The 24,007-nt window shown below is 43.2% G+C and overlaps 1 protein-coding gene across 2 annotated transcripts; it reads right to left on the reverse strand.

Annotated features, from left to right (window-relative positions):
• Positions 1-12,721: 12,721 nt before the first annotated feature.
• SHOX2 (SHOX homeobox 2) lies at positions 12,722-23,050 on the reverse strand. 2 transcript variants are annotated; one of them, XM_061168206.1, is made up of 5 exons: positions 22,585-23,050; positions 19,460-19,668; positions 17,033-17,090; positions 16,629-16,717; positions 12,722-15,082 (listed from the first exon to the last, which is right to left on the reverse strand). In XM_061168206.1, the coding sequence occupies exons 1-5, from the start codon at positions 22,919-22,921 to the stop codon at positions 14,825-14,827; spliced, it is 951 nt and encodes a 316-aa protein (XP_061024189.1). In that variant the 5' UTR covers positions 22,922-23,050; the 3' UTR covers positions 12,722-14,824. The 2 variants fall into 2 exon arrangements, with proteins under 2 accessions (XP_061024189.1, XP_061024188.1); XM_061168205.1 differs by having other exon boundaries at positions 12,722-15,118.
• Between the last annotated feature and the right edge of the window lie 957 nt (positions 23,051-24,007).

Here is a 24,007-nt window from a genome sequence, read left to right on the forward strand (position 1 = left end):
TTATCCAGGGCCTAGAAAGAATCTTCTGATGTTTAAAAATATTAATAAACTTAGATATTATTTTATTTTGACATTGCTGTTTTATATTATAAAGATACAACATTTTTGTGACACAAATTCTCACTTGTTTTCTATTTTTAAAAACCAAAAAGCTCTTACCTCATATTTAGCCTTTTCATTTGAACACATCTGTTTAAAATGCTTGTATAATACATCTTTTAATGTGCTTTAGCTCTTAATTAATGAGGGAAAACTCTAAAATCACAGAAATAGAAAAGTCATATGTTACAAAAAATGTATTGATTTAATAGTATTCCCATGTTTATGTAAATAATTCATAAATTTAGCAGAAATAGAAAAATATTTTAAGCATATGAATATCTGTAAATAACAGGCAACAAAAATGTATTCAAATAAACTGAAAAACTTGGAACTCTGCAGAAAATTGACTTTTAAAAAAACTCATGTGTATGATTGGCATCTTGTGAAATAGAGTTGCTATATTTTTATGAAAACAAAATGAAGTCTTCTGATTTTACTTATACACAAAGAATAATGCACTCTTCTTCGTTTGTATATATTGATGCATCATTTTAAATATTTATACAAAGAAAGTGAATCCTAAATACGTTTACTCTCTGAGTCTCTCTGTTTCACCTCTGACATAATACCATTTCTTGACTGAATCATTGATTCCAAGGCATACACTTTCATTTATAAAGTATGTCCTACTAACTTTAAATCATTTATACTTAGAAAAAGCCTCCAAGATTCAGATTTACTTTTCAAGTGAAATTAATATTCAAACTTAGAAAAGCATGGTCTATATAAATGTGAATTCCTCCCACCCCCATTAAAATGCTGGTATCTTTATTTGTAGAAATACAAATACTATGATCATTGATGGATTATCTTAATTTAATGAACAGAACTTGTGTAATATCTGTAAATGTAACACTGAAAGTGAAAAATTCTAACCTTGATTTTAGAAAAGCACTATTTATTTCCAAAATTGATATTCGAAATTATGAATCTAACAGAATGTAAAGTTGCCATTTAGTAATTAAAAGCAAAACAAAACATCATAGCTTTTATTGAGCCAATGAATCTCCAATTCTAGAATTTCAAATTATAAAGAGTTGATATTTCCAATACCAGTTAATTATCATTGAATCACAAAAGTGTGGTAAATACTTAAAACTAAAAGATTTTCATTCTTTGGAAACAATATGATTATTAATGACACCTGACAAAAATGGCCTTTGCTCTGTTTAACATTTAATCAAGTAGTTAATATTAAAACTGGAGACAGAAAAGATATGTTGAAAGCAGTTACTTGTATATTGAGATTTGGAGAAAAAACTACATGTGGTTTCCATTGTCCCATGGCCAACATTTTGGAATTTCTTGCAGAATGATATATTTACATTTCTCAAAACTGAAAAAAATCTGCCTTCTTATTGGAGTTTACCATATGTCAAAACACTTCAAAAGCTAAACATTTTATATAAAGAAGGAGAAACAGACTAATCTATAATGTATATAAGATTAACCAAAGGAAATTTCAGGATGTCAAAAATGGTGTTCTAGTTGTCAGTTAATTAATGCTCAAGTAATCCTTGATAAATCCTAACCAATGTTTTAATTTATGTGACTCTATCAAACATGTTTATTATATTCTTATACAACTTACTAATTCAGTAACGTATCTGTAAAAGTTAATAAAACATCTGTAGCGCTACATTTTAACCTGTACAAGGATACTCTAAATACAGGATCTTCATATTTATTCAATTAACTGAACTCTATCAGTAAACACAATGACCCGGGGCCTAACTCATAAAAAATGCATTATTTACATGGAATATTTTTGAATTTGCTTGAAAAATTAATTATAAAGCAAACTTTTCTCAGTGTATGTACACAGTAATTACCCCCAAGCCCTTGAAAGCAAATGTTATTGAGCACAGCTCACCTATATCAATGAGATGACAGAAGCATCAAAAACTTCAATTTGTATCCAAAGGCCGCATGAGTCAACTTACTGTATATGCACAGACATTTTACTGTTCTGTAAGGCATGCTGTTGCAAGCATAATATCCATTTAACATATGGTAAAGATGGAGAACCATAAAATGCATCTAGAAAAAAATCCAGCTAATGACAAAGAGCAGGTAAGTGAATACTTCAAACCTCAAAACATATACCAATCAGCAAGTCTGAGTAACATCTCTCTCAGGATATGAACAAAAATAACTAGCGTGGATTTTATTGCATGCATCTTTTAAATCATAATAACTGAAAAGATTATATATAGATCTAATCCAAGTGAACCTAGAGTCACAACGTGTTGCCCCAGGAGAACAATTGTATCAGATGCCTAACTAATAAGTATTTTACCAAAACTTGGCAAATAAGTTGAGAAACAAAATTCTAAAAGGTGACAGAATCATGGGCAAAAATAATGGAGACTTATAAAATACATTCTGTAGTTGATAAAGTAGTTGACTTCTTGAGAGGACTGTAAAATTATCAGGGAAAGGAGAGCAGATGTTACACATTTGAACTTGGTAAAAGGGTTTGATGCACTGCTTCATGAAAAGTCACTCGAGAAATTAGTTCAAATTGACTTGGATCTGATCAGTGTCACACAGATTGAAAACTGCTTGAAAATCAGTAAACAAAAGATCATAACAAATGGCCGTATATCCATTTGGGGTAGAGATCAGCCACTGGAATTGGTGTTAAATCTGGTCTTAGTTAATGGTATTATGAATAATTTTTTTCAAATAAACACTTTTAATAGAAGTTTCAAATGCTGCTGCATTGAAAGATGATGCCTACAAAAGAAAGAACTGAAAATAATAGTTATAAAGAAAAGAGTTAAATACATAGGAGAGAATCTGAAATTTAGCTTATAAAAATTCACTCCAGAAAATAAGATGTGAATAAAAAAGAATGATACTGATTTTTTTTTTTTTACCACAGACACCAGAACTTACAGATTCAAGTAAATCTTTTCCTTCAGAATAGTCATTCTGAAAAACCAAGTACTTAGTCCAGAAATACTGTCACTGTTCAAAATGTTTTTGGAAATTCATCTGTGAAATTGCCTTAAGAAATCAGTGCCAGTAAACTTTAGTGCCCTTTATGAGCCATATAACAAAATGTGTCATCACAAAACAGCCATGCTTAACTTTTTCCTACACTTCATTTGTAATAAAAACTTATATTTCCCAGCTTCTTCATCAGACTTAATGCCAAACAGCCTCTGGCTAGTTCTAAAAATTAAAACCACCCTCAGAGAACTAAGATTTGTTTCCACTAAAATTATCTAAAATAATATACCATACATATATTTTTTTGTCCACAGGCTTATTTATTTCACCAACACTTAATGAAAATCTGCTTATGTTTGTCCCTACTCTTTGACCCTGGAGAGGATAGAAAAAGTAATGATCTTTGCCCTCCAGGCACTCACATACTGGTTGGAGGAGACAATCACATAAATAATTACATTAGACACGACATAGTGACTAAACAACAACAATAATGAAACTTTGATAGATACATGCTTAGAATTCTCTGAGAGTACAAAGGGGTTTGGGGAAGAGGATTCCAACAGCAACACATGTTTGATAGCCGTATGCAATTCAGAAACTGGTGGTAGCTCCAATGGGAGCTCAGGGTAGGTGGTGGAGCAGCCTCCGAAGAAGATGCCGGAAAAATAAGAGTAAAAAGTAAAGATTAAATGTCATACTGAACAGTTGGAACTTAATTCTTCAGGCAGAAGAAAAATAAGCTAGGGAGTCACAAGACCTGACCTGTGAATTTAGGAAGAAAATTAGGGGTTGTGATAGGATGGCTGTATTTGAAGAGAGACTAGAATCTCAGCAGTTAGAGGGTGTCTGCATTCCACTCTCATCAGGCTTTGACCTCCACCACTCCACCCAAAGTGCCTTATCAAGGTCACCAAAGGTCTGTACCATGGTCGGTTCTCAGTGACCAGTTCTCTTTTCTCAATGGTCAATTCTCTTTTCTCAATGGTCAGTGCACTTTTCTTACTTGGCTTCCAGGACATGGTACTCTCTTGGTTTTCTTCCTACCTTGTAGGTAGTTCCTTCTTGGTTTCTTTTCACCAGGGAGATTTCCATTCTCTACCCCAAATTTTTAATGATGGAGCATTCCAGGGTGCAGTCCTAGATTCTTTTCTCTCTAGTTTTTGGTGAATACACTCAGCCTCATTGCTATACGTACCTTTTACATAAGCCTGGAAATAATCCAAATGTCCATCAGTGTGAGAATAGATTCATAAATTAGTATATGAACTCTCTTTAAGATTTAAAAGAATGTTTAAGGAATGATTTAGTTCTACATTTTAAAAAGTTGTGACTGAGATGTGACAAACACATATGTTCTGTGAAGCAAACAGAAGCATCCCAAATCATTCCTGGGATTATTCTTTATTAAGGATATGTTGTAGCATGTAATATTTGGACATCATAGGGTTTAGTGAGTGAGAGTCTCCTAAGTTAGTCCATGTACTCGTCTACTTTTCTTTAGTCTTTCTGCCCTTAAAATTGCCTGCCTACCATCCCCATCCCATGTCAACCATACCCTTTCCTCTCTTTCAAGCACCACTGCCTCCAACAATGTCAGACTCCCAGGAGAAAGCAGAATAGAACAGTCTGAGAGGTTAAAGTAGAATGGGGAAAAGAATCTGAAGTACACAGTAGGAGTTTAATAAATATCTGTTGAGTGAGTGAATGAGTTATGAACAACTAGACTTCTGGAGAGAGTAGCTTGGAAGAGGTGAAGAGGACAGAAGGATGAACTGAAAGAGGTGGGAAGCTGCTCAAGATGGAACATGAGTGCTTCTCATAGAATAGGAAGAAAAAGAAAACTCCCCTGAGTAGTAAAGAGCTGGTAAGGAGCAGGTTGTAGGCATTGGGAGTATTTGGGAGAATGTTCTCATCTGTTCTGTAGCCTACATTTCACTCAGTCGGAGAGCATAACCAAGCTTCTTCATGTATTCAGCCCACTGACCTTCTGTGTATCTCATTCTGCACCATTAGTGGGATGATAATTTTGAGGGTGGTAGAGACGGAGGGTGGGGATAGAGGAGGTAGAACAGAGCTAACCCCACCTCACTGGTTCACTAACCTCAGGAATTACACTGTGATCCAGCAGTCCCTAACCCACCTGACTCCGTGGGCAGCCCTCTGGTGAGCAGAATTCCCAGCGTGAAAGACAGAATCGGCTCTGTGACCAGACCCACGGCTCTGTTGCTGATACAACTGCCAACATTCCAGAAATGAATCTCCCCCCTGCCTGTCAGGACCCATCTATTCTAATTCCTTACCTTGATCTTGGAAAACTATAAAAGGACCAATTACTCTCTGAGTTAGCCAGAGCCTCATTTGTACTCAATGAGGAATCTCACACACACACACAAACAGAGGCCCACAACTCCAACATCACAACTGGTGCTAACTATTAACCTAGATCAATAGTCTCAACAGAAAAGGTCAAAGGTGCAATGGGCCCAGGGAACCCCAGACCACATTACTCTCCACCTTGACCAACTTGACAGACAGGCTCAAATTGCTCTGGCTGTCTACTTTCAGTGCATTAGCAACGAACTTCAGGGTTTGAAACTAGCAGTCCTTTCCCTTACATTAAATGCTTTTTAAAAAGTAAATAATAAGCAGAAGATGGCAAGGAAGAAGTAAGAACAGTGAGAACAAGGATAATAAAACAAGACAAGAATTTTAACCACAGGCTTACTTTTCCTAAACGAATGCACATAATTTTGCAGATTTCCTTTATAGAAAGAAATATTTCTATTTTATTTCTTTATTTTTTACAGCAAAAGAGATTTATGGGGGATTCTGCTGAATGGTATATGGAGATATGAATATGCCTAAGTAAAATCATACTCTAAAGTCTAGTGAAGCACCCCAGCCTGGAGTTTTGGGGGCACTCTTGATACCAAATTGACTCAAAAGGCCCTCTAGCATTAAAAACTGACCAGAGCCTCTTATATATAAAAACTACTTAGAAACTTCCTGTATTAACTTCCTGTTTCTGTAACACATTTCCACCTACTTAATGGCTTAAAACAACACAAATTATCTCAGAGTTGTATAGATTAGAAATCTAACACAGGTTTAACTGGGCTAAATTCAAGGTGTTCGCAAGGCAACATTCATTCTGGAGGCCCTGGGGCAAATTCCCTGCCTTACCTTTTCCAGCTTCTAGAGGCCACCTGCATTCATTGGCTCTCCCATCTTCAAAGTCAACAATATGGCATCTCTCCGACCATTCTTTTTCAGTTGCACCTCTCTCTGAAGCTCATCTTTGGCCTCTTTCTTCCATTTTCAAAGACCCTTTTAATACAGTGGGCCCATCTGAGTAGTCCAGAATAATCTCTGTATTTTATGATCAGTTGATTAGCAACCTTAATTCCACTGATCTAACTACCCTTTGCCACATTAGCTACATATTTGCAAGTTACAGGGATTAGAAGGTGAATATCTTTGAAACTATCTTTATTTTATCACATCTCCTTATTGTTCCCAAGGCAAAGTGGAGGACCAGCCTTTCTTTCCAAACTTTCCTTTGATGGCCTTTTTTAACTTAATTTCACCTTTCTAAAATGTTTTGGAAGTAGGTCTAGTACTAAGGGCTTCCCAGGTGTTGTTAGGGGTAAAAAAAATACCCACCTACCAATGCAGGAGACAGAAGAGATGCAGGTTCAATCCCTGGGTTGGGAAGATCCCCTGGAGGAGGGCACAGCAACCCATTCCAGTATTCTTATCTGAGGAATCCCACGGACAGAGCAGCCTGGCGGTCTAGAATCTTTAGAGTCCCAAAGAGTTGGACATGACTGAAGAGACTGCCCGCGCATGCACTAGAACTAAAGCTCCGTTAGGGAGGGTACTGGATCCTTTTAAATGAGCATCAGGTGAGATTAGGTTTTAATGGAAACTATATAAGCCTTAAAACACACACACACACACACACAACTGCTGACAGGTGAGAATTTCAGTACATAAACATATTGCCTACTAGATAGGTGATTACGTTTTAAACCACTAATGCCAGTAAATATAATACAAAACACAAGGTAGCCTGGGTACTGAAAATTTGGATAGGTTGATAGACTCTTTAAATCGTTTTTTAAAGGGTAGTTTATTTTCTTCTTCCTTAGCACGGAAACATAAAAAATGTATTCAATAAATAAGCAAACGGAAGGAGAATCAATCTAATATCAAAGTGACTAGAGAGTTAATGCCAGGTCTCGATCTGTATGCTGGTGTTCCGGAATACAGAGGGCTGAAGGTCAGGGGCTCTGGGTAACCTCTACATGAAGAATGCCTTATCAGGGAGAGAGAAGCCTCTCCATTCTATACAAAGGTGTCTCTCTGAAGTCATAGTCCCTAACAAATTTATGCAGAAAAGGTTTTGCAAGATTTGAAGAAAGTTTTATTCCAAATTCCAGGCCACACAACATACACACACACACAATCAATATTCATACTGAAGATTTGAAATAAACATGCACACCATCTCCTACTGTTTTCTAAAACTGTCTCTAATCACACAGACAAGTAAATTCAATATCTTCTGTATGTGACAGTAATTTGAACAACAAATAATAAAAGTAGAAAAGTGAAGAGAAGTACATTTGTGGCAACTTGCTGTACGCCAGGCACTTTGCACGTCTTATCTTATTTGATCCCCACAACAATCTACAAGGTGTGGGTTACAGGACACTAAAAGGACACAGGGTCTAGGAAGCTAAGAAATTACCTAAGACTTCACATCCAATTAATAAGTGATATAGTTCAGATTTGAACTCAGAAAAATCTCCCTCTAAAAATTAGTCGTATACTCAACCTACGTGACTAGTGGCTAATATTTTTCTTTCTAGCAAAATCCTACTGATGATTAAAAATAAAAGTGTTAAGTGTGATCCAGTGGTTAAGACTCTGCATTTCCAGTGCACGGGGCCCAGGTTCGATCCCTGGTCAGGGAACTAGATCTCACATGCCACAACTAAGACCCAGCACAGCCAATTAATTAATTAATTTAAAAATAAAATAAGAGTGCTAATATTAAAAGAAGATTATTAGTCATATACTGTGACATCACACTGATTCTTAATAAGTTCTCTGAGTTTTTAATAGATATCATATAAAATACGAGCCAAGCCTTAGTCGTAAATCTAAATGTAGCCACTGAAAAGAAGTCCCTCTTCACTATGTCTGTAATTAGGACTCAGTTGTTCATTTTACAGGTCTTTACAATAGTAATTAAACATTTCATCTTTTGCATTACATGTGTTTTCAAACTGCTCATAAAGATCATGGGTCAACAGCCCTCACATCTTTTAGCATTTCACAGCTAATGCCCTACAAACATGGTCAGCAAAGAAAACACACATGGTCCTGGGGAACACAAACTGCGGCAACATACAGTATGCATTGAATTCTAACAAAGTGTGCTTCTTAACCTCTGGGTGTCGCTCCACCATTTCTTTAATAAGGCTACGCATTTCCAAGGTAGGTTCAGTTTCCAAAATCAAGGCAACAGGCCTCATATGTGTTGTATGGCCATTCAGATACATATAATGTGTCTGAACGCCTTTAAACAAGGGCATTTGGTACATGCTCCCTAGCACTATCATATATACTTATGAACTATCTCCCCCAAGATGGTAAGCCCCTTGAGGGCAAGTGCCCTGCCTGATATCTCACCTTATTAGCCGCACATGGGCAGAGTAGCAACACTATCTGTCATGTAGATGGCATTGTGCAATCTCTAAATTGCTCTTATGGATCAGCCCCTAAGTGCACTGTGACATTTGCCAATCTTCCAGACAAGGATCACAGAGGCTATGCAATTAGCTGGAATCATACCCACAACAGAAAACTATTTATTCCTTGTTTTGCATACTTGGTTGTTTTCTTTCCTGGAGGTTTTTATTACAAGGACTCATGCCTATCGGCCTTAGTCCTAGGGAGCGTGTACTAAATGCACTTGCTTGAAGGTATTCAGACACATTAAATGCATCTGAATAGCCGTACAGCACATGTGGGGCCTGTTGCCCTATTTTTGGAAACTGAACCTTCCTTGGAAATGCGTAGCCTTATAAAGAAATAGTGGAGTGATATCCGTTGTGTGTTAAAATAAGTATTATACAGTGCTAGTACATATAAGTGGAAGGCACTGTTCTTTACAAATACTAACTTATTTAATTCTCCAAGCATCCCTACACAATAAATGCTGCTTTTATCTCCATTTTACAGATGGGAAAATGGAGAAACACAGAGATGAACTAATTCTAAATCACAGGAATAGTAAATGGCAGCAGTGAGTTTCGAATACAGGAAGTCTGACTCCATGTCTGTGCCCTTAACTTATTCTGCACTGTTCTGCCTGAATAAGAATCTACAAAGATCTTTAGTCAAGACATGTGATCTGTTGTTCAACAAGGGGGATAAAAGTGTGTTTACTCCTCCCTATGTGATTTATTTGGTGGTTATATTCTAAAACCTTTCCTCATGCCAACAGAACTCCACGTACTACACTAAATTTTCCTGTACTGAAGGCATATGCGATGGTTAGTTTGACTGACACATAAAATACCCAAAACAAAATACCTCAAGACTTGAGGATTTTTTGTTTTATGAATTAGAGACATGAAAGGATTACCTAGGTATCAGAAGTGTTATAAGCTCACATCTGTAAGTCTTTCCTGGAGATTTTCATATTTCTTATTCAAGAATGTCCCCTGTCTGAAATATTTCAGTGCTCACTCTGTATCTTAGCTTGAAATGTATCTAATCCTTTTTAACTGTTAATTTTCAACTACTTTTTCTTCACACACGCTTTCCGTGTAATGTTGAACACTTCTTACATTTTTGTTCCAGATGTCCTGAAAACATGCTGGTAAACATGCAAACATATTGTAAAGGTTTAAAATTCGGGGTGTGTATACATGTATCAACAGGAGTTATGAATTATGTATACCTCAAGCCTATATAAATTAGATTTTGAAGAACAAGCATCATAGTACTCAGGCAGGTCATAATAAGAGATTCCATGTGAAATGTAAAAACTACCTTGAATAAATTATCCATAAGTTAACACTCTCATTAGAATGACATATTTATTATTTCTGGGTTTGTGACATTCCTTTAATGCACTTTGACTAACTGTTCTAACAGCATGTTAAGAAACCATTGCAGGCCTTTCCCCCCGGGAATTAGCAGACTTTGTTTATACTTGAACTAAAATGATTTAAAAATAATATAACATTAAAAACAATCACCCATTTCCCAATGTAGAATAATAATACCATTTTCTTCTGCCCAGAAACATTTAATTAAAGCAGGATACAACTTTAGTAATTATTTTTGCACAGAATGACTCTAAAATTAATAGTCAATTGTAAGACTGTTTAAAAATTGGGAGACTGACAATCAAAACATCTTAAATGCTTTGTTTGTGTGATGAAAAGGAGTGATCCTTTAATTCCCTCACACACATTAAACTGATTTCACAGACTTTCTGTGCTGGTGTTTAACATAGTCAAGTGCTTGAGGTTACATAAAATAAACAATCTTGAGATCTGATTGCAAATGTTTGCAATTTATGATGTAAACTGAATTTGTGAAAAAATAACAGGATCCCATGTCACTGAAGCCAAAAAGGCATTTTTCAGAAATCAAAATAGTTCCGAAATTTGAGTATTGTATTATGCTAAAGTATTACCATCTGAGGATCTAAAAAGTTATGAATCTGGGGAAAAACTCAAAATAGATATTTATCAGTTCAGCTTCAAGCTAAGGCCTCGGATCTCAGTGGGCCTCCTGTATTATAGGGTCTTTAATGATATTTTGAGTAAGTTCTTTTAATTCAGTTTTCCTTAATCAAGAATTTTATAGCTTGGGAAGTCTGCACATCCTTAAGATCTGGGGAAATTTTAATTATTTATTACGATTATTATTGAGTTTGGACCAAAACGACACACATTGGGCAGGCTTTATAGTGAAGCTTTCTTCGGTCCCCTTCTCAGAGTGGCCTGGAAACACGGGTTTGGGAACTCGGGGTTCACACATCCAGGCGTTTGGGCCGCGGCGCTCCGCAAAGCGGGCTCTGCGCGAGCCCCAGTGGGAGGCTGGATCCCCGAGGGACCGACCCCGACGGGAAAGGAAAGGTGGCCTCGGTACCCGCTGGGTCTCGGGAGAGCGGACGCGGGAGGAGAGGGAGGACGCCGCCGGCGCCCCTGACGCAGGTCCCACAGGCCGCGCCAGGCTCGGGCACCGCCGACGGGGCCGAGAAACTTTGACCTCGCTTTTTCTCGCCCACTGGGGTTGCCTCCGCGGGCTCCTCGGCCAGCCGCGCTCCCTCGAGGACCCGATCCCGCGGGCTCGGCACTCAGCCCAGCCGGCGCCGGCGGCCCGAAACGTTCCAGCCGACTTAGGCCCCGCTGCCGCGCTCCTTCGCTGGGGCCGGGCGCCCCTCCGGCCTGGGCCCGGGCGCAGCGCCTCCTTTGACCTCAGGCTCCCGGAGCGCAGTTGTAGGGGTCGCCTAGGCCCCGGACGGGACCGCCAGACCCTGGCCCCAGGTTCTCCCGCGACCTCCGACCTCCCTCGGGTGCTTCTGGAAGCGTCCGAGCCCGCGTCGGTGGCTGCCTTAGGGTTGGAGCGTGGAGCCTGCCCGTTTGGACCCTGGACTCCAGAGCCGACGGGAGCTCGCCGGAGGCCACCAGCCCAGGCAGGCGGCGCGGCGGCTTCAAAGCTCACCCCGCCCCCAAGCAGATGTTTATTATGAAAACTAGGGACGCTTGTCAAGTAGAAGACCCGCAAGGCCTGAGCGCTGAATACGGCGCAAGTCCTGTTCAGTGGTCTTTGAAGGCTAAAAGATAAACATTATCACCCACGTCTACGCAGAGTAACAGCTTTGAGTGTGAGCTCAACCCGGGAGAGGGCCGGGTGCGGGCGGCAGGAGCGCCACCCGAGGACGCGGGGCTTTGTCGCACGGAGGGTCTCCTCTACGCGTCCTCCGCCCCCAAGGGGGCCCCAGGGGACACACGGGGAACCCTCAGTTTTGTCGAAGGGTGTCCCTTATCCCAGGAGCCCGAGGGAGAAAGGAAGAGAAGGTCCTGTCCCGGGTCTTCACGGTCCCTATCTACCCCCAAATAGGCAGCGCCTCCGGGCTTAAGTAGGTGAGGTTTCTTCTGGGAGAGGGGACGGATGAGGGCTCCTTGGTACCCTAGAAACGGCTAGAACCCGGCTTTTCCTAAATACGATCCTAGCTGCTACCTTTTCATAAATTTAACGAACGAAGACTCTGTTTGAGCCAAAGAGCTAAACTGAAGTGGGAGACAGGGGGACCCGCCCTCCCCGCCGCCCCCGCCCCGCTTCGCGGCTCTTAGCCTACTTCCAGGCCGCCACCGACTCCGGGGTAGGGTCGGCGACCTGGGACTGAGTGTTTTGTAACAATTAACCCAGGTGGATTTCGCACCGCGTGACCACGCTTTCCTTCCTTCCCAAAATGTTCCCTAAATGAACTTCAAGGGTGGAAGTGCAGCAAAATGAAGAACAAGAGTCCGTTTTAGGGAAGGAGATTATTCTATTCTATGTCATTTTACATAGTATCTGTCCCTTTATTGATTTAGTGTAAAATCAATCCGGTTTCTTCACTGGGTGGATAAAACGGGGCAGGAGAGGGGGATTTTCGCTCAGCGCTACAGAGAGCCACGAGAGTCATCCTTCTCACCGCCCCTTGATTGCCGCACGTAGGAGCAGAGGCAAGCTCTTTCCCAAGCTGAGTAGAGATAGTCGAGAAAGAGACATATTCATCAAAAAGGAAGAAGGAACGACTATCCTGGATAGTTTAATAGTAACAGGAATAAAGATGACGCGAACCCCATCAAATGAAACAATACTATTTTCATTCAATTGATCGCAAAGTGTCTTCAATTAATAACTTGGCACTTATTTAAAAGGTTTAACAGAGGTGAGACCAAAACATTTTGTGTCGACAACACGTCATGAAATAACAGCATCTTCTTTTGTTTAAAATAACTTAATACACTAGAAAAAATATGGCAAATATAAATAATTTTGTTTTCATGGAGAACAAATAGTTACAAAGCTCAACCGCATACCAAAGTTCAGCTAAAAGAGCTTTTCCTCTTTCTTGTAAATTAGAAGGGATTAAAAAAAAAAAAAAAACTAAGGAGACTTTTAAAAGAATTGGGATACAGATTGCTCAGTCCAGGGTACCCCAGTTTAAATAGCTACATGAATTGAGACAAACAAAAAAAATATTTGAATATACACCTTTGTGAGATAAAATGCAAATGTTGAAAGTCAACCGTTAGTTCACACATTATAGCCAAAATAAACTTTGCTCGTGTGTATCAACATATTTTACACAAACTTAGTGCCTGTATCTAGCTGGGTGTTGCTTAAAGTGAGTGTGATGGGACTGAGAGGGGGAAATAGAGCAGGGTCCTCAAACAGGACTTCAGGAAATCTGCAAGAGGGAATACAAGAATAAGGGGAGAGGGGGACTCATTGACCGCCCACTGTGTATCAGGCACCACGTGAGGCGCTGTACCTTCATCATTTCTCTTTTCTTTTCCCCACATTTTCTACTTGCCTCTGTCGTCTTGGGACAATCAGAGTGTAACTTTTTTGCCCTTCAAACTTTTTTCTTTTGTCCCCCCAGGATTAAACATGGGACAAAAAATATATATAGATAGAAATATATATCAATTTTCAGATGCTTTGGATATTGTGTTTCATACTGAAAATGAAAATGGAGTTAAGTGCGTGTGAGTAAAGCGGGAGGCGGGGAGACACCATCAATGGAATACAACATGCAAACTGGACTTTACTGTCAGCAGTCTGGACAGTTCTGCCATAACAATTTCTCAGAGAAATCATTGTCTGTGGTTATCATTTTTGTATTAATATCATTTTTTTAATCTCCTCGTTTTTATACTGTCTTCCCTCTTCTTGCTCTTCCATACGTGGTGGTTTTTAACTCAAAGCATCTGATTCAACGTAAAAGGAGGCCCGCCTCTCTTATCAAATTTCTTGTATTAAAGTGAACTTCGCAGAAAAAGGTCAGTTTCAAAACCTATGAACTTCCCAGCTGCGTATTTTTTTTTTCATCTTATTCTTTAAATAAGTATACCTCTTCCTTCTGTTTTGCCTTCTTAGCCCATTAAAAAAAAAAAAAAAAACCAAACATACACTTTTAAGTTGGTAACTCCCGCCCCAATTATCTCGAGATCTGTCCCGGTTATTTTTCCATATGTTTTAATGTACAAAATATTTTTTTCTTTTTTATTCCTTGGTTCTCCGATTTCAGCTTCTGCTGAATAGCAATAAGTTCCCTTTCTCTTTTTCTCTCTGGTTTGTTTTTTCTACAGTTTCCCCCTCATTTTTTATTAACAAGATTTTTATTTCTACGCAAAAGTCCATCGTTGCAGTTTTACCGTAAGCCACACGTCACTGTCCCAGCACTCTTCAGACTTCCCAAACCCATCCCTACAAAGCCAAATTCTAGGCCCCTAGACAGGTGAATGGTCAGGAGCCACGAAGCTGGTGCCCTTCTTGGGATCCCGGGTGCTGCCGTCCGAGTCCGGAATGCAGAAGGGTGCAAGGGGCCATCGGCGGGGGCAGAAGGAGGCTCGGATTCCGAGGTCCGGGGCAGGTAACAGAGAAGCAGCGGGGCTCGGAGGGCATGCAGGCTGCGCGCCGTGCTGCAGGCGCGACCCTGGCGCTGGCGTTGCCGTCACAGACCCAGGGCGGCCGCGTGCTTTTTGGCTTTCAGTCTGAGATCCGCGATGCTGGAGTTCTTGCTGGTAGTCTTGGCAGCAGCAGCGGCAGCCACGACGGAGGCGGCAGATGCTGAGTCTGCAGCCAGCGTGGCGAGCGGCAGTCCGAAGGGCGGCGCCGGGAACATCATGTAGGGCGCGTGCGCGGCCAGGTGCGGGTGCAGGTGGTGGTGCGCGTGCGCCACGGCGCTGTCCAGCTGCAGCTGCGCCTGAACCTGAAAGGACAAGGGCGTCACGTTGCAATGACTATCCTAGGGTGACAACAGAATAGAAACAGAGCATTAACGGCGTCCAGCTTAGCTCGGGGAAGGCTGGGGCAGGGGACGGGAAACGGACGTTTAGCTGACCTCAGTTTGTTACTGAATCTGGGATACTCCAGTGCCCCTGAGTATTCTGCAGCTCACTCAGAGTGGCTTATCCCCCTGAGACCCAGTGACTCCCATCTGCAGCGATTGTGGCCGCCCCCTTAGGAGCTGGGTTGGTCAGAGGGCAACGATGATACTGTACTAATACATCACTCCCCTCAAAATAACAAGGTATATTGGATAGATGATGGGGTGAGCGTCCTTACCCTCCTCTTTTGGTGCTGTCATACACCTCTTAACCCACTGCTAAAGTACCAATAAGCAAACTACAAAACTTTAAAAATGTCACTTAGAGAAGTTACTGCATCTTCATCACAACTGGTACACTTGTTAGTACTCCTAAACTTTACTACTATTAAAATTACATTGGGATCTTGTTAAAATGTAGATTCTGATTCAGAAGGTCTAGGTCAGGGTCAGAGAATCTTGCTTTCTAACAATCTCCCAAATGGTACTGATGCTGCAGACTCAGAGATCACCTTCTGAGTAGTAAGGGTCTTCTCTTAAGATCCCCCTCTCTCTCCATTCTCTGCTGCTTCAGATGCCTAGCATCAGGATACTAGAATCCAGCGGTGCCAAGAGAGCTAAGACCTCCTTAACACTAACGCTCAATATACGGGCACACTCAGGTATCTCTTCCGACCAGGGACTGGCAACTGAGAGTTAATTCATGACTTCATAGTCCTATCTAGCAAGAGCCCTGGCCAAGGGTGGGGAATGTCTGATACTGGTTGGGAATGGGTTGCACCCTTAGGCCTGGAGAATGGGGAGTTCAGAGCCCTGGGATATCCTAGAATTAAATCATTGCTGCAGCCTGCACTTTTAAAATGTAGTCTTAAAGGTTTCTTTATGGCTAAGAAAGGGTTTGCATTGGCAAGGTGTCCCTGAGAAGACCAATGTTTTCCTCTCTACTAGAGATGAAGGTTTGCAACTTAAAAAAAAAAAAATCGAGTCTTAACTGGTAGTATTTTATTTATTTATTTATTTATTTGGTCAGAGATATTTAATGTGACTAAGAGGTAGAAAATACCTCAAAAAATATTCACAGAGTTGCCTCAGAAATACCTTAGGACTAACCTTTGTATTGGAGCTGACAAAATTTTAATCAAAAGGCTTTTCCCTTCCTTTCCCAAGTGCAATCTTTAGTGCATTTTTAAAGGACCAGTTGCTGCCCTCAGGCATTGCAGGTTTCCCATGAGGACAGAAAGGACTAAGCTTGTAGGCCTCTGACACTGTATAGGTTTTTAAATGGGAGTGTGTCCTCTATATCAACTGAGAATTGATTCTCTAACTGTACACCCATATTAGAGCTCAGAGAAAGGGGATGTTCAACAGTTCAAGCAAATATCCAGGTCTTTTTACAGTTAAAAACAGGTTAAAACTGGGCTGTACTTGCCTGCTGAAATGGCATCCTTAAAGCACCTACATTGACGTAGGGTGCTACTCTACAAGCTTCAAATTGGCTGGCAGCCCCTATGAGGACGCCTGTGAAAAATGGAGAACAAAACAAAATAAAGTGAGGTTAACATGTTCAGCACTTTCTCCCGAGGTTTCAAATGGTACCAAGATAGAACTATTTCCTTTGGAACTGGACTGGTATCTTCCTAAACTGTTGCCAGAATTAAAATCAATGTAATTTACTCTCAAATTTTAGGACTTTCATTAACTGCCTTCAGGGTAGATTTTAAAATAAGGACCACAGTTATCTTTGAGAAGGTTTTTTTCTGTCTTCATAATAACAGTATTCCCTAATACTCTTTTTATTTAGAGTATCAAATGTTCTTTGTCTGAGAAGCATACCTTTATGAAGTTGATTTTCTTGCTTTCTACATTTAGCTCTTCGATTTTGAAACCAAACCTAAAATTGGGGGAAAAAAAATAAAATCTAGGTGATATGACTCAAAAAAAATTTTTTAACTTACAGGAGTATGACGAAGAAAGAGTAGTGTTTCAGGCAAGCAATGGAAGATACAGCAACCTTTGAATTATATACAACAATCTTAATTTCCAAAGTTAAAAACATAAATGAATGACAAAAATAATTTCCTATACTTTTGCAAGATATATTGTTTCTTGATAAATAACTCAAGTTCTGTTTTCATGTTTCCACAATTAGAGTCCCCAAGGCCTAAAACTCGCCCTGATACCTGATACTAAAGTGATAATGGCTTTAGATGTTTGCCCAGTAAGACCTGAGAAAAATGTGCTCATTAAGAGCCTGTAATATTAATTAGCTTCATCTTCAAGACAAACCAAACACCAAAGCAAATAGTGACTCTGTTTTTTTTTTTCCTTGGGGGTGGGGAGATAAGAGTGGGGGAAGAGGTAATTAGTGTTATAAAAGCCTCACTACAAAGAAGTTTAGAATTTCTCTCTTCCTCTGTGCAGCAGAGTGTAACCTGGTAGCAGAATAATTATGCCATTATCATGATAATCTAATTTGCTTCTATAGAAAAAGTTGCTGACTGCAGTTACAGTAGTCGAGAAGTATCCAGAAGGTAGATCAAAATTTAAATTAAAATATGAGAAAAATAAATACCAGCAATAAAGTTCATTTATTACAAGAAAAAAGAGCATTCTGTGAAATGGGAGTGGGGTATGAATCATGTAATTCTGGATAATATCTTCTCCCAGACACTACCTTCTTAGGTAAACTTTTAGAAGCAGTATGGCAGATTTTAAGAAATTCAAACAAAGCTTGCTTTTATACGCCAATAACACAGCATTATGTTCCAATAATATTGACTGATTCGCAAGTTTATGTTTAAAAACATGAAAGCAAAATACTGCTTCAGAGCTTTTTTCTTGTTTCTGAAAGCAAGTGTCATAGTCAATGTAAATCTTCAAAAATTCCCCTGCCATTTAGTGTAATGGAAGGGTAGATTTCATGCCAGGGTGGCATTCTTTGTGTACCTCACATGGCCTGAGGCTTCTTGCCTCTTTTTTCCCCTAGAAGAGTTGGAATTGATATACTAATGCTCACAATTGTAATAATTATCATCATGTCTTTAAGGGGTTTCTAAGCCTCTAGAGATCTCAGTACACAGAGCAAAGTAGGACAGGCTTAAAAAGGAAGGCTCTGCTGTTGATGCTGTGATGACCAAGGCAGCCTATTATTACTTTTCCCCTTTAAGGGGACTGCTCTGTTTTTGTCCTGATCCTATTACAAGATGCGGGGAAGCCCCATAAGAATTGCATAGTTCGCTGCAGATGGTGGTCTCTGCGCCCAGAGACCCAGGGAGTATCTGTTACAGTGATACTTTGTAACAGCTGCAGATGTTCAGGCCTAAAACTGCTCCATGTGTTCAAACAAATAATGACCATCATTTTCTCCTATTTTATTATTTGAGTGGAAATAAAACCTGAAACATTTAAATTCGTTCTCCATAAAACTAAAAGGATATGTATGCATGTATGTATATAATTTTTTTCACTTAAGTGCTCCCAAAGCCTACTTTTGCCATTACATTCACCCCCACAACCAGTAAAGAAAATCTGCTCCAATACTAACTTCACTGAGTGTGGCACTTGCTGGGATCAGACTTTGGAAATGTCAATATTAAGATATGTTGGTTGTTTTAAAATCAAGTTTCTGATTCAGGTTTGCTTCCCTGGTTAAGTGAGAGAACAAAGAAAGAGTGACCAAATGCATTTATTTTCTCCGCTATTTCACACACAGTTTGAGATCGACCGCTAACAGCAGACTGTAAAATTCTGCACTTAACAGTTGCTAATTTTCTTTATAGTCTGTACATCTATAAACCTAATTGGCATATCCGCCTGGCAAACCTAGATCCCAGAGCAGACCCTCAAGGAAACCCAACTCGGGCGAACAAAATGTTCGTTCTAACTTTTAAAGCATCCAGAAGATAAAACGATTTCTGTGGGATTTTTTTTGAGGCTTATAAAAGTAGGCCCATTAGGATTAAACCACATTAAAGGCATTGTGAGGCGAGGGGGGTGTGGTTTATAGAAACCCTGGGAGCAAGCCCAGCAAAGCTTTCTTCTGCTGGGAACATATGTTGGTATGGGGTGGAGGGGAGCCCGGGAAGGCTTTAAGACTAAGACGTACTTTGGAAAATAAGACCTCTAGCAAAGACTTTTCTTCCCTTCTCACCTCACTCCAGACACTTGAACCCGCACACTCATCGTGTGTACCTCAAGCGACTCTGCAACCCCAGGCATGCCCCCTTCTCCGCTCCCGGCGACCTGCTCACAGCCGGATACCTGCACTCGGGCCTCGGACAGCCCCAGCCGTTGGCTCAGTTCTTCACGCATGAAGGCGTCCGGGTAGTGAGTCTCATCAAAAAGCCTCTCCAGCTCGTTGAGTTGTTCCAGGGTGAAATTGGTCCGACTTCGCCTCTGCTTGATTTTGGTCTGGCCTTCGTCCTCCATCCCTTTCGCATCCTCTTTGCGATCCTTCAGCTCCGGGGACACTGCAGGGGGTACCACGAACAGGGCCATACACATATGTCCACGTGCACACACAGCAACACACACACACACACACACAGAGACAAAAACAACACAGCAAATACCATGAGCAGATTTGCCTCCAGAAGGATGGCGGATTCTGCCCCCTCCCGGAGTTCCTGTCCAGGCCCTCACCCCGCTGAGAGGAAGAGGATCCTGGAGATGCGAAAATATCAGCTGGGGTGGCTGCCCGCGGGGCAAGGTGGGGCATTCACCTACCCAACCCCTTTCACAACTGCGGGCTCAGTTCACCTTCTCGCTCTGCGCCCCCACTGTCCCCTGCCCTCCCCCGCGAACACAGACCAATTCCACTCACCCTCTCTCGCGCGTTCACTCTCTCCCACACACGCACAGAAACCAAAAGCGCCGCGCCCCGTGGGTCACAGAACGCGATCCCAGCAGAGGAGGGCGGCGAGGCCACGGACCGGCTCCGACACCGGCCCTGCCCGGAGCGCGGACCCCTTCTCAGCCGGCGCTGGCTGCCGCCGGTCTCCCGTCTTCTCTTAAACTTGCTGGTCTAATTTGGGAACAATTGGGCTGCTGGGTCGCAGCTGGAGGAGAAGCCCCTGGTGCTGCACTGCGCTGGGAGCCACTTGCCGGGGCGCTCTGTACAGACCCGGGGCTCGAGCCAAATAGCGCGGACGGCCCCTGGACAGCCAGGCAGTCCGTGTCCCCGCTGCCGAATCCCGGTCGCCAGAGCAGAGGCACCCACGCCATGTTGGCGGCCTGGAGGGCTCGCTGCCCACACCCGACCAGAAGGAGAGAGGCCGAAAGCCGGCTTCGGGAGGCCCGCGACACAGACCGCTGCCTCTGTCGGCTGCTTCTCCCTCCCCATTGGAAAGGCGGACTCGACCCTAACCGCAGAAACCCACAGAGATCAACAGGTTCAAGCGGAACATTCGCGATCCGCCGTTTCTATTGGTTGCGCAAAGGCTTTTCACGCATCCAGAAGCTCGGATGTTTAATAAAATATGCATTTTTCTGCTCTAGGTTCGCACACATCCGTTGTCACTTTCCTGCCCTTCCTTCTCCTCCCTTTAGAAACAGAAGCTTCGCAAGTGTGAGCATACAGGGACACCAGAAGGATGTGTCTATATATATATAGGCCAAGGGGCATTGATCAGGGGAGCTGGTATCAACGTAAGCGGCCCTCTGGAACCTTCATCCTCTGGGCCTGAGTCGGAGACTTGGGCTTTTAAGGTGCCAAAACTGAGTTTAGAATAATCGAGGCTGTTTTACAGTTCTTCCTAGTCCAGAATCCTGATCAGTATGAGTGTTAAAAATCATTTCTATAAGAGCCGGGCTGCAGAGAAATTGTTTGCCCTGAGTTTGGAAACCAAACAATCCCAAGACTTCATTTGCCCTGGGTTAACTCTAAATTCGCGGTCCGGCCTGCTGGTGTACCCAGGGCCCGGAGCTTGGGACTTAGGCCAGGCAGGCTGCACCGGACTGCCTTACAGTTATGCCACCCCTTCCATGTTTACTTGGTAACCCGTCTGGGAGAAGACCACTAGAACTCAGCCCGGGTTGGCATTCTAGTTAAGCGTTTCCCGCTTATCTATTTCTCAAGAGTTCGTTTTGCGGGCATGTGTCCTTCCTCCAGGAAGCAGTAGATAATATTGTAGCACAAACTTAAGCCAAGTTAATAGGAAAATATTTCCATTTATATTGTAATGAAATTTAAATATGAAAACACACCCTTCAGATTCTGCCAAAGCGGTGAGAAGGCTTTGTTTATTTCATGCTCACAGTGGAAGCTCCTCAAACTTTGGGGGCTTCAAAGAGAAAGATGTCCACATTTCCAGTTGATTAATAGACTTAATATAATCCCTATTTCGCCCCCAAATTTCCACTTATTGGCCTAAACAAGAACAGACTGTGTTATAAACAACTTAATTGCTTGCTTAAATATGTGATTCTACGCATGTCACATATTTTCTTAATTGGAAAAATATGGCAGCTCACCAGTTACTGCAGGCACCAAATGCCAAATTAATTTTATTGTTGAACTCCTTTGAATTGGTACAGGATGCTCCACCATTTAGAAAAAGCCTTTTCCAAACACTTTGCTGGCACCAAAGGATTATCCCACCACAAAACCAGAATACTGGATGATGCCGCGCAGTATACCGGAAAACAAACAAACAAAAAAGGAGCCTAATGCATCTCCCGAAAGAAAACAGCGCACAGCCTGAACCTCAGTCTGCCTTGGCCTCATTCTACCTTCATAGCTCTAAGAAAATGGGAAGTTTTGGTCCCTAAGATTCAGGGATCCAGAGTCTTCACGGAGCTGGAGTGGTTCTTAGAGGCAGCCGCGAAACCCGGGGCGACTCCAGGGTGAAAGCCCAATCAATCTCGGTCTCCGTATCTCTCTCCCCTTTCTCCGTCTCTCTTTTTTTCTCCCCTCGGGCCTAGGAAAGGGACTCCCGCAAACTCGGCGCTACATCCTAACTGTAATCCCGCCGCCTGGCCCAGTGACGACCAGCACCCACTTGGGCAGCCGGGTCCCCCGAACTTCCCCACCCGCCTGCCGGCCGTCCGGCGGGGCCCATTCTCCGGTTGGTGAAAATGCATTTGGGTGGAATGGGAGTAGCGGGAGCATCGGAGAAGGGCGCGCGCAAATCCCACACGCTCCCCCTCCTCCACACACGCACACGCACACCCACACCCACACCCACACACTCGGACCCCACCCACGACCGTGCACACCACCGGACTCCCACCCCTCCGTCCTCACTCTGGCTTCCAAAGCTGGGGTCCAAGGGCCCTCTCCGCGTCCGCCCCCCTACTCCTCCCCCGCCGGGTCTGGGGATCCTCTCCCGCCCGAGAGGAGTCGGGAAGGCGGGAAGGGGAACCGCAGCCGGGGGTCGGGCCGTTACCCTCGGTGAGCCGCGGGCTGCCCGGCTCCCTGCTTCTCTCGGCGGCGCCCATGTCCAGCTCCCGGACGGGAGAGCGCCCTCCTCCTCCAGCTCCTCCGCCTGCTCCTCCTCCGCCTCCGCCTCCTCCGCCTCCTCCTCCGCCGCCGCCGCCGCCTCCGCCGGCCGCCCGGACTGCCGGGCTGCTGCGGTCGTCGCGGCCCGGCTCCGAGCAGCCGCTCGGCTCCTTGGCCCCGCGCAGCGGCCCGCTCTCCAGCACCTCCCGGTACGTGATAGCCTCCTTCTTCTCCTTCACTTTCTGGTCAAAAGACTTCGAGACGAACGCCGTAAGTTCTTCCATCGCCAGAGATGCCCGTGAGCCCCACGCTCAACCTCTCCCAGCCGAGCAGCCCCGCTCTTTTTTTTCCTTCTTCTTTTTTTACTGCTCCAGCCCCCCCAATAATAACACATCAATGGGGCAGGGGGTGAGGGGGGAAGGGGGAGGGGGAGGGGGGGAGAGGAAGAAAAAGAAGAGAAGAAAGAAGAAAGAGGAGGAGAAGTAGAAGGAGAAAAAGAAGTAAGAAGAGGAGGAGGTGGAGGAGGAAGAAGAGGAAGAGGGAAGGGGCGGGGGCCGCCGGAGGGAAATGGGAACCGATGCTTCCCTGCCGGAGCGCGCTTGTTCAGTGTTAAGATCTTTGACAATTCTTCCTGCGGAGAGTTCAGATCTGATAGCGACGCAGCGCTTGAAGTCTCACTATTTATACTTCGCAAAGGCGGCCCCTTGTTCTGAGTAAATTACCTCCCCTCGCAACTCGGAGGGAGCCCCTTCCCGGGAAGCTCCCGCGCCACTACCTGGGGGTGGGGGAGTGGGGGTTGGGAGGTGGTGGGGGTGATAGGGAGAGAGGGAGAAGGGGGAGAGAGAGAGAGAGAGAGAGAGAGAAAGAAAGAGAGATTGAGATTGATTAAGGCTGGAGTCCAGGATGGCTGGAGCTGGAGTATGAGGACAGAGAAGGGGGACCGGAGGGAGTAGGAAGAAGAGGCAGTCCCAGGCCGTCCGGCTTTTCGGATACCTCGGCCGCCTGCGCTCTTGGCCATTAATTCAGGATTGACAAGATTCCCTAATTAATTTAATTAGGCGTGGATTTTTGCGTCGGTGTCACGACTTTACTTAAACACTGGGGAGCTGGACTTATTCCGCCGGGGCGTGGCCAAGAGGAAACTGACAAGTGCGCGGCTCCAGGAGTCAGTAGGGTATCCCGACCTGGCAGACGACCCTGCGTCCTCGCCAGGCTTCAGGGTGCAGCGCAACTGCTCGGCTCCCGATTGCTGTCCGGCAGCCCTGCCCTGCCTCAGAACCCCGGAACCCCACTTCCGTATCCTGATCCTGTGCCCCCGTCGTACATGCCTGCTCTCCCCAACGCCGACCCGAAACCCTGTAGCCTGGCAT

Source organism: Dama dama, chromosome 19 (assembly GCF_033118175.1).
Source record: "Dama dama isolate Ldn47 chromosome 19, ASM3311817v1, whole genome shotgun sequence".
NCBI lineage: Eukaryota > Metazoa > Chordata > Mammalia > Artiodactyla > Cervidae > Dama > Dama dama.